The sequence below is a fragment of the Bradysia coprophila genome (genome assembly GCF_014529535.1).
Source record: "Bradysia coprophila strain Holo2 chromosome IV unlocalized genomic scaffold, BU_Bcop_v1 contig_106, whole genome shotgun sequence".
Taxonomy (NCBI): domain Eukaryota; kingdom Metazoa; phylum Arthropoda; class Insecta; order Diptera; family Sciaridae; genus Bradysia; species Bradysia coprophila.
In genome coordinates this window covers 2,332,882-2,346,906 of record NW_023503372.1, presented here as the reverse complement: position 1 = coordinate 2,346,906, position 14,025 = coordinate 2,332,882, and the positions used below count along the sequence as shown (strand labels likewise).

The window sequence follows — 14,025 nt, the reverse complement described above, 5'->3', positions numbered from 1 at the left end:
CTTACCGAAATATTTTCCAACGGTATGATTCCCCGAGGCTCTTTGTCAGTCGTATACTCGAAGTAGTATAAACAATTGTCATTCAGTATAAACCATCGTCGCTTCCACGATTTGTATCTGTAAAAAATAGTTCCGAAATCATACGATCATCCAACGGAGAACATCAAAAACAAACATACCTTCCGCCCTGTTTCCATAGCCAGCCTTCCTTATCTGGATTGAAGAACGTGTGCATCAAATCATTTCCATCGTCTTGCGGTATCTTAAATGGCTCGGTTCTAATTGATTCGTATAACGATTCTAGCAATTCACGCGGCAAATCACCACCGTTGTTGATACCCCGATTCATCGATATGAAATGATCCAACGTGGGCTTATCTTTTACGGATGGATTGTGGAGTGATGTGTTTAACATGATGATTGCGAAGCTAAGTACATAACATGTATCGGTGTTTGTGAAAATATCTGGATTGAGTTGGCAATAACGTTGGGCAAAGCATTCCATCATTCGATCGATTTTTTGCGCTTCGCCCGGCAATCGGAATGACCATAAGAATTGTCTGGAAGGAAATGGGTTGTTTTGATTATTTGAATTTTTTGCAGATGGGATTATTAGAACGTCATATCAGTACACTATAAAAGCTGGTATTCATCCATTACTGACAATGACGTCACTAAAGCACGAAAAGCTCTGACATGTGTAGTCTTATAAATAGTGAAATTAATGTTAAAACAAATGAAGTAAAAGATTTTCAGTCTTTAAACGATAGAAGTAGCAGATTTAATAACTATTTTGTTAAAATAATGCAGATTGAGACATGGAAAAGCAAGAACTGAGAAAATATTGCAATACAGTTTAACTGCATCAATGACTGACCATCCAACAGAGAAAAAACATGGTTCTTTGTTACAATTTTACACATTCTAAGATGAGTCATGTCTTGACCATGTCTTGATCTGCATTGCAATCTATGTATGTTTCCCTTGTTAACGACAACACTGTCGATTAATTGATAGTGTTTATTACATCAATCCAATTGAGCACGTATGCAGTATCGAGTTTAACATAATCTAAAGATACCTGAATTGGTTCGGGTGAAGTGGCCATCAAAAAAAAAATCATTCGTAAAAATATTCAATTCAAGCACCTTACTGAATTCAGTCAGTGTCGTCGAGAGAGTTATAGATACAACATTATACGTATATGACTTTGTTTCGTTAAACAAAAGTGTGTCGCCGTGTTCCGATCACAAAAGTAAATAAGTTTTTCGCGTCGTGTTCGTGTGGGTTAATACAATCTGTGGCCAAATATGACGCTAAACATTTACGCTTTAACCATTTTCATAATCGGAACGAGCTTAATTTGCGTATCGGTTGGTAATCGTAGTTAATAAATATCGTGAAATTGCGTCACCTAATGCAAAAATATTTCTTTGAACTAATCGTCAAACAAGATAGTTCCACTTCATGATCTCATTTTTTGTAAATTTACCTGGTGCTTATTGCACGTGATACAAAGCTCATTACGTTCACTAACACCAACTCATTGTAGCAATAAATCCAGTCGATACGATTGAATTATGACCGTCATTTATGTAAATTTGTAAATTTTTTATTAGTCCCAGCAACAAAGAACATTCCGCATCGACCATCAAAACAACAAATTTCTGTTGGACGGTCAAGATTTTCAATATGTGTCCGGTTCATTTCATTACTTTCGTACCGTGCCAGAAGTATGGCCAGCTCGGATTCGAACGATGAAACAGACAGGACTTAATGTTCTAGACACGTACGTGGAATGGGCTTTACACAATCCCCAGGACGGAGTGTACGATTTCAGTGGAATGGCCAATTTAACTCAATTTTTGGATATTGCTGCGGCTGAAGGATGTTTAGTAATTTTACGACCAGGTCCTTACATCTGCGCTGAACGAGATAATGTAATTGAAATTTAAGAAAATTTTGTTGTAATCGATTCGTTTCACATTCTTTTTGGTATCGTTTTATACCAGGGTGGCCTGCCGTATTGGTTGTTCACTAAATATCCGAACATAAAAGTTAGAACTATAGATGCCGATTATGTCAAAGAAGTGGCAATTTGGTATGCAAATTTGATGCCACAATTGACACCGTACATGTATGAAAATGGAGGACCCATAATCATGGTGCAGGTCAGAGAAGCAACATTTATTGTTTCGAATCGACAAATTAATTTCCGGTTTTGATTAGGTTGAAAACGAGTATTCGTCGTATTACGCATGTGACAGGGTCTATATGAATTGGCTGCGCGATGAGACCGGTAGGTCAATTGCAAATTTTATCAATAATTTACTTTAACTCAGCGTTGAATGCTTCCGTTTCGTTGTATTTTTAACTGACCCATAACACACACAGAAATTTCTTATTGAATGATTGACGCCTTATTGATTTATAGCGGTAATTGAAGATAATGACACTATGGTCAAATAATCGATGAACAGTGATAGAGATAAATTGCTGTCTAAAAAGTACACAGAGTGTACAAGAGAGCGACCGGTTTTAATAGCTTCAAATGAATTTGATGAATTTGTGTTTTATGCAGAGAAATATGTACAAAGCAAGGCCCTTCTGTTTACCGTCGACATTCCGACCACACCCGGTCAAATGAGATGCGGCACGGCGGATGAGGTTTTCGCGACGACTGATTTTGGAATTGAGGTGGGCGAAAATGAAATGGACAGTGTGTGGGCGAAGTTACGTGAAATACAACCGACTGGACCGCTCGTCAATTCGGAATTTTATCCGGGCTGGTTGACTCATTGGCATGATAAGAACCAAAGACGTGACGGGGAACGAGGTGCAAATGTGATTAAGTAAAAGCATGAGTATGTGTGACACGACTTTCGCAATCACGATTAAATTTATTGTAGGAAAATGCTTGAGATGGGGGCTAGTGTCAATATCTACATGTTCTTTGGCGGAACTAACTTCGGGTTTACGGCGGGTAGTGTTTTATTGACGTGGTTCCTTGATGGAAATATTCACAAATAATCAAATTTCAGGTGCGAATGGACCACTGGTTGGAGGATATCAAGGAGAATACACTGCTGACATAACATCATATGACTACGGTAATTGTCTTCACCTGTCTTTCCGTATTACTAGTACGTTCACGTAACAAAACTAAATCGATCAACAGATGCTGTTATGGACGAGGCTGGTGATCCAAATGAGTATGGATCGAAGTATCAAAAGTACCAGGCAGTAATTACGCAATTCTTCAACATAACACCGGAGACAGTTACAAGAGCACCAAAAATGGTACTCCCTTCAATACAACTGCATCCAAAAGGATATTTGATATCTGCGAAAGGAAAGAGTCATCTGGGAAAAGATGTGAATGGACAGAACAAAACAGTGACATCTCAACGACCACTTTCGTTCGAAGTGTTGGACCAATTTTCTGGATTCGTGCTGTACGAAACCGAACTGCCGACTTTGGAATTGGATCCAACTGAGCTGGTGGTTGAGGCATTACACGATCGGGCTCTGGTCTATGTCGACCAAGAGTATGTCGGATGTTTGTCCCGGGAAAATGACGTCCGTTCGTTGTCACTGCATCCTGGTCTAGGCAGTACATTACAAATTTTAGTTGAGAACCAGGGACGCATCAATTATAACGTTACGGACGACTTCAAAGTAAATACAGCCACGTCACATATACGATTCAGTTTACCATTTTTAATTCGTGACAGGGAATCTTAGGTTCGGTAACAATTGCTCAGAGAAGCGGGGTGCCACTAGAACTACTTCGATGGACTATGACCGGTTTTCCTCTCACCACTTACTCTCACATAGACAACTTCATAAAGGATACAACTGTAGAGAATGTTCGCATAAGCACAAAGGGAATGTTTACCGAAGGGCCGATTATATTCCATGCCGAATTCCAAGTGACAGCCGATGAAATCTACGACACTTATTTGGACGTTTCCGGTTGGGGAAAGGTAAAGGAATTGATCGCTAGAAGTGTTTGACTAAGCTGATCGCTAAATATCCACAGGGAATTCTTTACATAAATGGTTTCAATCTGGGAAGATATTGGCCATCGGTCGGCCCACAAATAACAATGTACGTTCCCGGTGACATCTTGCAGGGAGGAACGAACGAAATCGTGATGATAGAATTGGAGAGACTGTCGCCCAGAAACAATAACTACGTGCGATTCCTGAACGAATCGATATTGGATGGTTCGCCTGATGGAAATATTGGAGGAAACAATGGAATCAACAATTCGCTTATCGTGGCATCATTTCCGCATTTAGTCGTTCTTTTGATAGCATTCGTCTTGTTCAAAAACTACTAAAATGCGGGAAGTGGATGCCACATTGAGATGTGAAATATTTTAGAGTTTCGAGTCAATTATGAAATACATTTTGCTCTCAAAAGCCTTCTACCTACTTGACCCACTTTACTGATGTGTTCCATATTCAAGAATTCACCCGTTGAAAGCTCATATGCCACTTCATCTTACGTACATAATACAATGAACCATCTGAATATGAAGGAGTTGAATGTTCCATTAAAATTTTCTGTTTTAATAAACATACATGGGTAAAGCCACCGACTGAATTCAACTGACAGCTTGTGTGGTGATAAAGAATTTACAGTCACAAATTGAAGTAAAAATTATAACTGTGGATGCAGGGATGTATGTTTTTGAAGGAATAAGACGAGTTCCGAAAAGCCACTGAAAAATTGTTGTTCAGCACAATTGCTTGCATTCAGGGGTACCACACATGCTTTCATGTGTAACAAATTTGAAACTGACGAAACAATGTTTCTGTTGGTGCAGTTCAAAGAAGCTATCTGTAATGTTAAAAATTTAATGATTCCGAAGTACCAGATGCGAATTGAATTCCAAATTCCGAGGAAAGTCAACAACAGTCAACAGTCAACAACAGATAACCTGAAATTGTTCTACAGTTCTTCAGTTTCAGGTCAAATGATGTCTCCGATAATCGGAACAGATTCCAGAAAACTTGCCCTGTTTTGATCTTTAATTCTACTGAACCTGATGACCGACAGTAATTGACGATTTTGTCAGCTGTTATATACAGCGACGTCAATAAATAAGCGACGTCTTCTGGCTAATGTATTCTTCTATATAGCAGAGTGTGTGTTAAAACTAATGAAGTAGAAGATTTTCAATGAACATGTCGATGACAAGGTCAGAAAATGCCTACATCAAACGAAGTAATAGATTCGATGTTTATACTGATAATATGGTTGCTATCTGTGCATTTAAGATTCATTTGAAAATATCCTGCAATGACCAATAAGATCCAGATCAACGTCAGACTAATTCCAATAATACCTTTTCCAAAACACTCTTTCTCTTCCATAGTAGTGAAATTTTAGATCCACAATTTCATTCCAACAGTGCCGCTTTTAGCTTTTGGGCGCCATTGGGCAATTGGAAAAATAGGCGCCAATTTAGTAAAGCTAAATTTTTTTTAAGGACCTCGGGCGCCATGTTCTTCTGCTCCACTTCGGGAGCCACGGGCATTTGCACATTTGGCCCATATGGAAAAGGCGGCACTGCGATTCCAATTCATGTAACTCGCTTCAAATGCGATGTAAATGCGATGTCAACGTTACCGTATCGTAATGTTGTACTCATGTGAAACGAATAAGATTATTTGCATTGAATGGTTGTTATAATTCCTTCGTTGTAAATGCTTTTGCTTTCAAGACTCACTTGACATAATTTTTCAATATTTTGTTTCAACGAATTTATCCTTTTGAAAATCTCGTGTATACACATAAGTACTTAGCTTATTACATTGTTCTTGGAATGAACGTCAAGATATGTCGACATGAGTGTTTAGAAGCAGTTCAAAAGGAAAATTGTAAGGTTTCTTCATATTGCGTGTTCAGAACGTTATGCTAACAACTACAGTTTTATCCGTGTTCGGTTGACATTATTATGAACTGTGAGGCTATGCACCTGAATTATGATTATCACTTGCGAATAAGAGTGCCACATATAAGGCATGTGAAGGTCATTGTACCAATGCAAATGCATACATCTGATACATTGAAATACACCAAGAATTTTTATGTTTTTTTTTGTTCACTCACCTTAATGCTTGTACGAGAATCAGATTGGTGAAATCATGCAGGTCCACAAATGCTTTTAAAACTTGTTCGTTGAAATCATTCTTTTCTCCCAGGTAATCGCCTGCAATATACATAATAGAAATGAGGTATTAATTGAATGTAATTCGATAATTCGATGTCTTGGGGTCCGGTTTTATGTGAGATTTTGCGGTTTTCCGATCAATGATTGTTGGAATTTTACTTTTTATTGTGCAACGCGAATGGTTTTTATTCAGAATTTATTCCGTATAAAATGATATCGACAATGTCATGTCATGTCGCAAATTGAACGATAAAATTTTAATCGAATTTTGGCAAACATCCAAAGGAAATCGTCTTCATAGTCGAAGCTTTTTTTTCTTTAATTTAACCACAAAGAAAACACCATATACCCCTCAGACGATACCGAAAACGCCCGACATATTTTTCTACATTCCTTGTGGTAACGCACATTTTGGCTGTAAAAAGAAGCTAATTTGTGATATGGATTCTATATAAAGATTTATTGCCGTTGGAAATTGGTTTGTTGTCGTTTGTAATCAAAATGTGAAATTAAATTCGATATACCGAACTCGTGGGTATATTTTTAACAGATTTCGTCATTAAATCAATGAAGACGATAGTTCCAATCCAATGGTAACGAAACTTAGTTTCATTTATGGCAAGAAAAAAAATATATTCTCATGAATGGTCAATACTCAGTACATCGAGTGCAAACAAAAATACGTACGACGAACATTAATTAGTCGCAGTTATAAGCTAAAAGAAATGGCCAAAATTAGAATGGGAAAAATTACGTATGTTTTAAGCTGAACATCATGCCGACGACACGGACTCTAAATTTGAGTGGCAGATGTGTGCATCAAGAACACGTTTCTTATTAACATAATTGTTGCTGGCATCAAACAATTATTTTTAATATTTCGAATAAAATGATTGAGAAATCAATTAATTGCTTCATTAATTTTCCTTCGATTCACATCAGTTCTTAGCCCCCTAATCTATTTTATGTTTCATGTTTTGTTGTTACATCAATTGCGTTTCAAACATGTCTGCAATTCCAGAGCTGACTCAAAGTAAAAATTTTGTGAAATATTTTTAATTGAAAAGGAATTTAGTTCAGCCAGTGAGTGACTGAGAAATAGTTCCTCAAGTGTTTCGTTACCGCTTTGGAATTCTACAAAAAATGTCTTTGTGAACACCTGCAAAAATTCGTATTTACTTTTACGATAGAATAAAACTATACCCAAAAGCTTCATGATACGAGAATTTAATGTACGGTTGAACTTACCACTGCCGTAGGAGCTGCTCTAGGGCAAAACTACTCACTAACATAAGTATTCCAAAATACTGGTCAGAAACCGTTCAATAATTGTTTGTTGTGTTCAATATCAATAAATTTACAAAACTGAAAAGTATGGTACAGTCCTTGATTGGCTCCGGAATCGCGAATCGCCCGAATGGACAATATGTCCACCGGCCAGTCTGGGCCTGGGTACAGCGTGTGAACTTACGAAACTACCGAATGTAATGATTCAAAATACAAAAATCCAGTTAATCATCGCCGTTCCCTCATCTAATTAACCAATTTTAAGTTGTGCCAGTGAACTAAACTTTAACCGACTGAAAACGTTGAGCCTACGACATTGGTTCGTTCGACATTTTATTAAGTTATGTGTCGTGAAATTGTTAGCATTTATAGCTGGCGGGCCGGAATACAATTTGTTAGAACAAGCAATGATTCCCAAGCAAATTTTTTGTCTTTAAATTTCGCACATCTTCATCGTGACAACATCTGGCATAAAATCGATAGAGGATTCCCTGCTGGGAATGTCGTTCAAAATTTGTGTTAAACGCTTTTCCTTTCATTGTTATGTGAAGAAATGGTGGCTTACAATATATAGCAGCCACATTTACTTTCGTTCCGTTACGCTTAATTGAATTTCGGGTAAGGATAGACACGTTAATTGTAATAACGTCATGCAATTCAATGCGTGTATACACCAATGAATGCCATTTTAATTTAAAAAAAAATTCCATTATCCACCCAAATGAATTTTCATAAAAGCCGGTTGGCTCAACAAACGGTTGTTGAGAAACAAATTTCTAAATTTAAAGAGCAAATAAATTTTGCAGAAGCGAAAAGAAAAATTAAAAATTCCTTGATGACTGAAGTAATAAATTTTCTGGGTGCTATCGCGCTTTCAGCATGCAATTCCGAACGGAAATTAAATATCGTTATTGTAATGCTGAAAAAGTGTACAGGAAAAAAAACTCATTTCATAAGCGACTGATGTCGTTTGTCGTGTTGGAGACATATTGATCCACAGCTTATACCCACAATTTGAATTCAATTATAAAAATTAAGAGTTTTCTAAATCATGTAAAACAAAAACGAAACGCGAAAGAGAAAAAGTAACCGGACTTTGCATATTATAAATTATTATTGAATAAAATGTACATTTTGTTGAAAAAAAAGACACTCACCGATAGCCGTTTTGTTTAAGCCTTCGCCTTTGTACAAAAAGTGTGCAATATCTTTGGCGTTCATTTGGAGCTGATGGTTTTCGCACAAATATTCTATACCTGAAACAGAAAAATATTTTTTTTTGTTTTCGTTGAAAATTTACACGTACATGTTTGACCAAGTAAAGATAAATATAAAAATGTAAATTGATAAAAATAAAGTTCACTGACTTCGATCAGGCGAAAGCGAAACATTTTAGCATGTAAAACAACTTAAAGTTGGTGGATCTACGACGTAATTTTTAGACCTGTACGAAGAACGTAGGTCTTATAGTCATAGTTGGTCAGCAAAAAAAAGTCTGTCTGTCTGACTGTGAACACTGTAACTTAAGTAAACCAATTTTGAAAATTCTTCTTTTTCCTGTTTAGTAATGTCAACTAAAGCCTAAGTTCTAAGATGGTCATATTTGGATAGGCTCTTCCTGAGCTTGGTTCGCCTAAGTGTCTTAGGGTTTTCAGAAAACATTTGAATGCTAACTTGTAAATGCCACGTCAAATGAAAAGTGTTTACCAATTCGAAGTTTATAGAAATCGGATATGACCGACTCGTGAATTAAAGCCCTTGGTGTGAACTATGTAGAGGAGCATTTTTTACAAATTGGTAATACTTAGAGAGTTGCTGTCAAGAGCAGAGTGATTGAATAAGTGCTGTCTGTGTTTCATACCATTTATCGACATCTGTACCCCTGTTAATAGCTATATATAGCTATATTGAGCTGTATACAGCTGTATACAGCTATATTAATCTATATACAGCTATATACCGCTATATTAAGTTATATATAGCTATATTGAGCTATATACGGGTATATTGAGCTATATTGAGCTATATAAGGGTATATTGAGCTATAAACTGGAGTCTCTGAATTACTGTATGCAATTTTAATGGGATAAAGGAGCATAGGGATTAATTTAAATACTTTTGAATAATTTAAATATTTTTTACGGACAACTAGCTTGCATGCACCATTCGTACGGGTCCCTTGTGATGTTTCTTTGTAAAACATTTTTAAAATTCAAATAGTTCGCACACAGGCAACGTTCAAAAATTGTTGTAATTAAATGTATATTTAATGCCGCGACTTTAGTGCTATCAAAATGTAAATAGGCAAAGCGCAAAAATTTGTTCTGAAAGTTTATTTTCGGAAATATCAATAAAGTTTTCGTTTAAAAAAACAGGAATCCATTGTTGTATGTAGCTTTGCTGAAACCGAAATAAAATTGCGATACATTCAATAAACCGGCACGATGATATACCGAAAAAGAATTTAATTTATATTTCGCCAGGTATATGGTAACCCAATTGACCTCCATGTCAGCAGAGGTCGTTTATTGAAGAATGCAGTTAAAGGAATAACAATTTCATTTCTTTAAACATTTGCGTTGTTTCGCATATATGTGCGATCAATGTAAGAACTCGTGTAAGTGAAACGAGCGTCAAATGATATCATAGTGCATTGTCGGTTACAATACAATTGTTGTTTTCGCATATGCAACTCTAACCAGCTTTTATTAAGTGGTTTGAATATCTTCATTTGAATGCATGCGCGACGACGACGACTTAAATCATATTCATTTGATAACATTTCGGTGTACAGTTTTAGTTGATAGCTATATCGTATGTGGTAAACGAATTGCAAATTAAAAATTTTGATGTTTCATTATAAACCACCGAGCGGACGTAGTTTATGGGACGTCGTCGTATTAATTTTTAGTTTGTTAGCAATCAAGTTTGTTTTTCAAAAGAAAGTCAAGCCATCAACTGTTAATTTTAACAGAAGGCAAGTGTGTTGTCATTATAATTTGCGAGTTTGTCAAGCCTTTCGGGTCTAGCTCAGACACTAATGCTACTCGTAAATCGGCGTCCTTGTTCTACATAATTTTAATGGATTGACACAAATATTTAAATATTTTGCTATGTAAGCTCAGACATCATTAGATGGACCTCGATGCATATTTTTGTTGTTCTCGCTGTCGATAACAGACGATTAGCAGTCTGTATATTTTTTTGTCAATTTCTTCAAAATTCACCATCAAAATATTGTCTGACGGCTAAAGAAATTCTGAGAAACCAATATGGTCACAAACAAGTCGTGGGTTTTTGTATACTGAACGCACACAATCAACAAATGAATCATTAACATTGAACTCACCTTTCTTTGGATCCATATTGAATTTTTTCCGTCCTATTGACATTTGTTTATCTTTGTTGGAATGCTTGCAGTCCTCTTGCGAATCTAGTCCTTCCATATCCGCAACAACTTCACATAATTCGTCTTTGATTTGCTGAAAGATGAGAAGATAAAAATTTGTTAAATTAATTTGCTCTTGAATAAATCAAGGAACGTGAACGTAAGCTTTAAACAAACTGTTCAAATTGAGTTTGAATTTCGAAAGCAAAAGATTATTTATAGACCGATCGAAAATGATTTCTTTCAATGTAAACATATTCGGCATTAATGACGATACAGTTGGGATAAAGATGTTAGTCGGAATAATTTAATTTCAGAGCTTTGCGTTTTTTGTTTGTTTATTTTGGTTTTTTATTGGTCATACAGCGATAACACGAATAACATTAGACGAGTTTCATACAAGAATATTTACAATATGACAGGATGGTAACTTATATTACACTATGAGATCTTCCTCAAAAATAGTAACTACCATTTGTGTAAAGCGTTTTGTTGACGCACTACGTGTGAAACGTGAGTTCAGCAATGCTTCATGTGTCTTAATCACCCTTTACATAACGTGTTGTATACAAGGTTTCAGACGATAAGGTTGCACATTTGTTTACTTAAACATAGCTAACGCCGACCCGCACGAAACACCTATTCGTATCAAAAGCCTTTAATGTGAAACTCTTCATTTCTCTTACTTCATTTTCTTCTCTGCTGAAAAACTATTCTTCCTTTTAAATCACTTACATTATCCACTCTTTGCCTTGTTATCATATACAATTAAATTGCCGGAGGCAATATAGACAGCCCCGTACGAAGTCAAATTTCATAAATTCCTATTTAAACAGCTATATACCGCTATATTCACCTATATTTCACTGTAAATAAACATTTCACAGAGGAATATGCTATTATAAAGCTCTATATGCCTGTATATAGCTCAATATAGCTGTATATAGGTATATATAGATGTCCATATATGGAATCCCTGAAACCCCTCACACTTAACACATTATTTCCATGTTAACAGAAACTCTCTAAGCATAATTTTTCCCACTTTATATCACTTTTAATAAAATCCAATATGGCCGCCGGCAGCCATTTTGTTAGGAAACCGAAAATAGTACCGACGCTTTACATTCGTTAATACCTTTCAAACAAAAAAAAATCATGAAATTCGGTCAAAATTTACTCGAGATATTGACAAAATACTCCACGTTCACTGTACGGCCGAGTAGCCAGATAAGAGCTCACTCCAAGAGACCTAGCTCACGCTCCGGAGAACATAATTTCAAAAACTTTTTTTTCCCTGATTGGTACGGTCAATAAAGCAATAAAGCTAAAACAGACGAAATATGCTGAAATGTGGCCGACCTACAAGCAAAAACTGCTTGCCGCCCTGTGCCTGTTTCACACCAAGGGGTCTAACTCACAAGTCGGTCATCCGATTTCCATAATTTTTTTTTTGTCGATCGGTATTGTAAATATCTTTCATTCGATGTATCATGTACGAGTATAGCGTTTGAATGTCCGGAGATATCTTCGAAAAACCGTAAAGCACTTATTGGGCCCCAGCTCAGGAGGGGTCGATCCAAAATCACTCATCTTCGAACTTAGCCTGTCTTTTGACATTACCAAACGGGAAAAAAAAAGAATTTTCAAAATCGAATGCGTTTTACTCAAGTTATCGTGCAGACAGACAGACAGACGGACGGACGGACGGACGGACATTTTTTTTCTTGCTGATTTGGCATCTCTGAACAACCACAATAGGTTTCCCCTTGCTCAGGGAGTCCAATTCGACGTGTTACAAACGTATGCGTAAACCTATAAGACCCCAGTACTTCGTACGGGTCTAAAAATATCTACAGCAGCAGCTTTATTTATATTTGCAACAATTTCCGCGATATCAACACAGCACGCAACGAAAACTATGACGAGATAAGAAGTTCGAGTCTCGGTTGTTTGAATGGTGTTTTCATTTTAGGTTAGTTAGTAATTGACTGAGAATTAATGCACTAGTAAGTCAACGAAGGTTCATTGTAGCATGTAGCCAGAGCCTATTTTCGTAAAATTGATTCTTGGATATTCAAAAAAATTGTTGAAAATGCTCCAAATTTTAAAATTTCCAGAATTATCAACTTTTTCGAGAAATCCCGTAATTCATGAAATTCTTCGATATTATAAAAAAAAATCTTCTAAATTTACCACTGTTACAACATTATTACTGCCCATGAGCGATCATCCCACCCATATACCTCCTAGATTACGCTAAGCTAACCAGGTTAGTGGTTTAACCTCTGGTTAATGGAGCACAAACAACTGACTTCAATATTTGCGTACAACACGACTAACTACGGGAGGTTGGCTCCCACACTTAGGTAAGATCTCTAGTTCAAAAAATCGTTTTGTTGTTTTGATGTTTCAAATTTGTAAGGAAGAAATTTTTACTTGGTGCCAATCTTAATAGATTGAGGTCAAAAATTAAGAATGATCAAACCTTGAGCCATGGTTACAGACCTTTGGTAATTATCAGACTAAAAAAATATTTAGTCAGTCAAAATCTCTTATCTCTACTGCCTTAGATATCTAACAGTAAATTAACGAAACAGTAAATTAATTAAGAAAACTTGACTCATATCCACAGTCTACATGTAAGATAAAAATCATTTTCTCAACTTCGCAACTAACAATACAAATTCTAATAATAATTTTTTCGACGAAAAGCGTTTTCGAGAAAACATGTGGCCATTCTGCTAATTCACATCAACGTCTTTAATTCATTGTAATTTCTTTAGACGAATTATGATTGGGCTGAGGCAATTCCAAATAAATTACAAGTTTACTAAATAAATTGTTACATGCAGAAAAAGGACATGTCACATTCGGGAATTATTTGAAAAATGAACTGTCGATCCTTTTGCTACGTTACGAATGGGCAGACGATGTTTTTTTTGTTTTAAAATATCAAAAAACCGGAACTAATTAAATAAAATTCAATTTTTCTTATAATTCGCTAATGTAATACGTTCCTTTGCTGCATTTATATATCAACCAACACAGCTACTGCTTAGTAAAAAATGAGTACAAAATTGATTAACGCCACCCAATATACTGTGCCCAGATTGTCGATCAAAACGCATTTGAGAAAGTACATACCTAATGTTCTTTTAAGTTC

The 14,025-nt window shown here is 36.1% G+C and overlaps 2 protein-coding genes across 7 annotated transcripts in view; one reads left to right on the top strand and one right to left on the bottom strand.

Annotated features, from left to right (window-relative positions):
* LOC119070830 (cytohesin-1) overlaps nt 1-14,025 on the bottom strand; it is a 29,586-nt gene that overhangs the window by 2,805 nt on the left and 12,756 nt on the right. For all 6 annotated transcript variants that reach the window (XM_037175337.1, XM_037175332.1, XM_037175333.1 and 3 more), the window contains exons 3-7: nt 10,821-10,953; nt 8,629-8,727; nt 6,124-6,223; nt 180-560; nt 6-117 (exon numbers count right to left, since the gene is read on the bottom strand). In XM_037175337.1, coding sequence (XP_037031232.1) covers nt 6-117; nt 180-560; nt 6,124-6,223; nt 8,629-8,727; nt 10,821-10,953 — 825 coding nt within the window. The remainder of the gene's footprint in view (nt 1-5; nt 118-179; nt 561-6,123; nt 6,224-8,628; nt 8,728-10,820; nt 10,954-14,025) is intronic.
* Nucleotides 1,133-4,444, top strand: LOC119070827 (beta-galactosidase-1-like protein). Its single transcript, XM_037175329.1, has 10 exons — nt 1,133-1,373; nt 1,620-1,940; nt 2,013-2,171; nt 2,230-2,299; nt 2,582-2,852; nt 2,910-2,983; nt 3,042-3,110; nt 3,179-3,678; nt 3,735-3,986; nt 4,043-4,444. The coding sequence occupies exons 1-10, from the start codon at nt 1,311-1,313 to the stop codon at nt 4,343-4,345; spliced, it is 2,082 nt and encodes a 693-aa protein (XP_037031224.1). The 5' UTR covers nt 1,133-1,310; the 3' UTR covers nt 4,346-4,444.

What these genes read in the sequence shown, in the direction of transcription:
- LOC119070827 (XM_037175329.1), top strand. Translation starts at nt 1,311, where the DNA reads ATGACGCTAAACATTTACGCTTTAACCATTTTCATAATCGGAACGAGC. An exon ending in TTGGCTGCGCGATGAGACCG is followed by an intron (nt 2,300 to 2,581) that starts GTAGGTCAATTG and finishes TGTTTTATGCAG; the next exon opens with AGAAATATGTACAAAGCAAG. An exon ending in ACGTTACGGACGACTTCAAA is followed by an intron (nt 3,679 to 3,734) that starts GTAAATACAGCC and finishes AATTCGTGACAG; the next exon opens with GGAATCTTAGGTTCGGTAAC.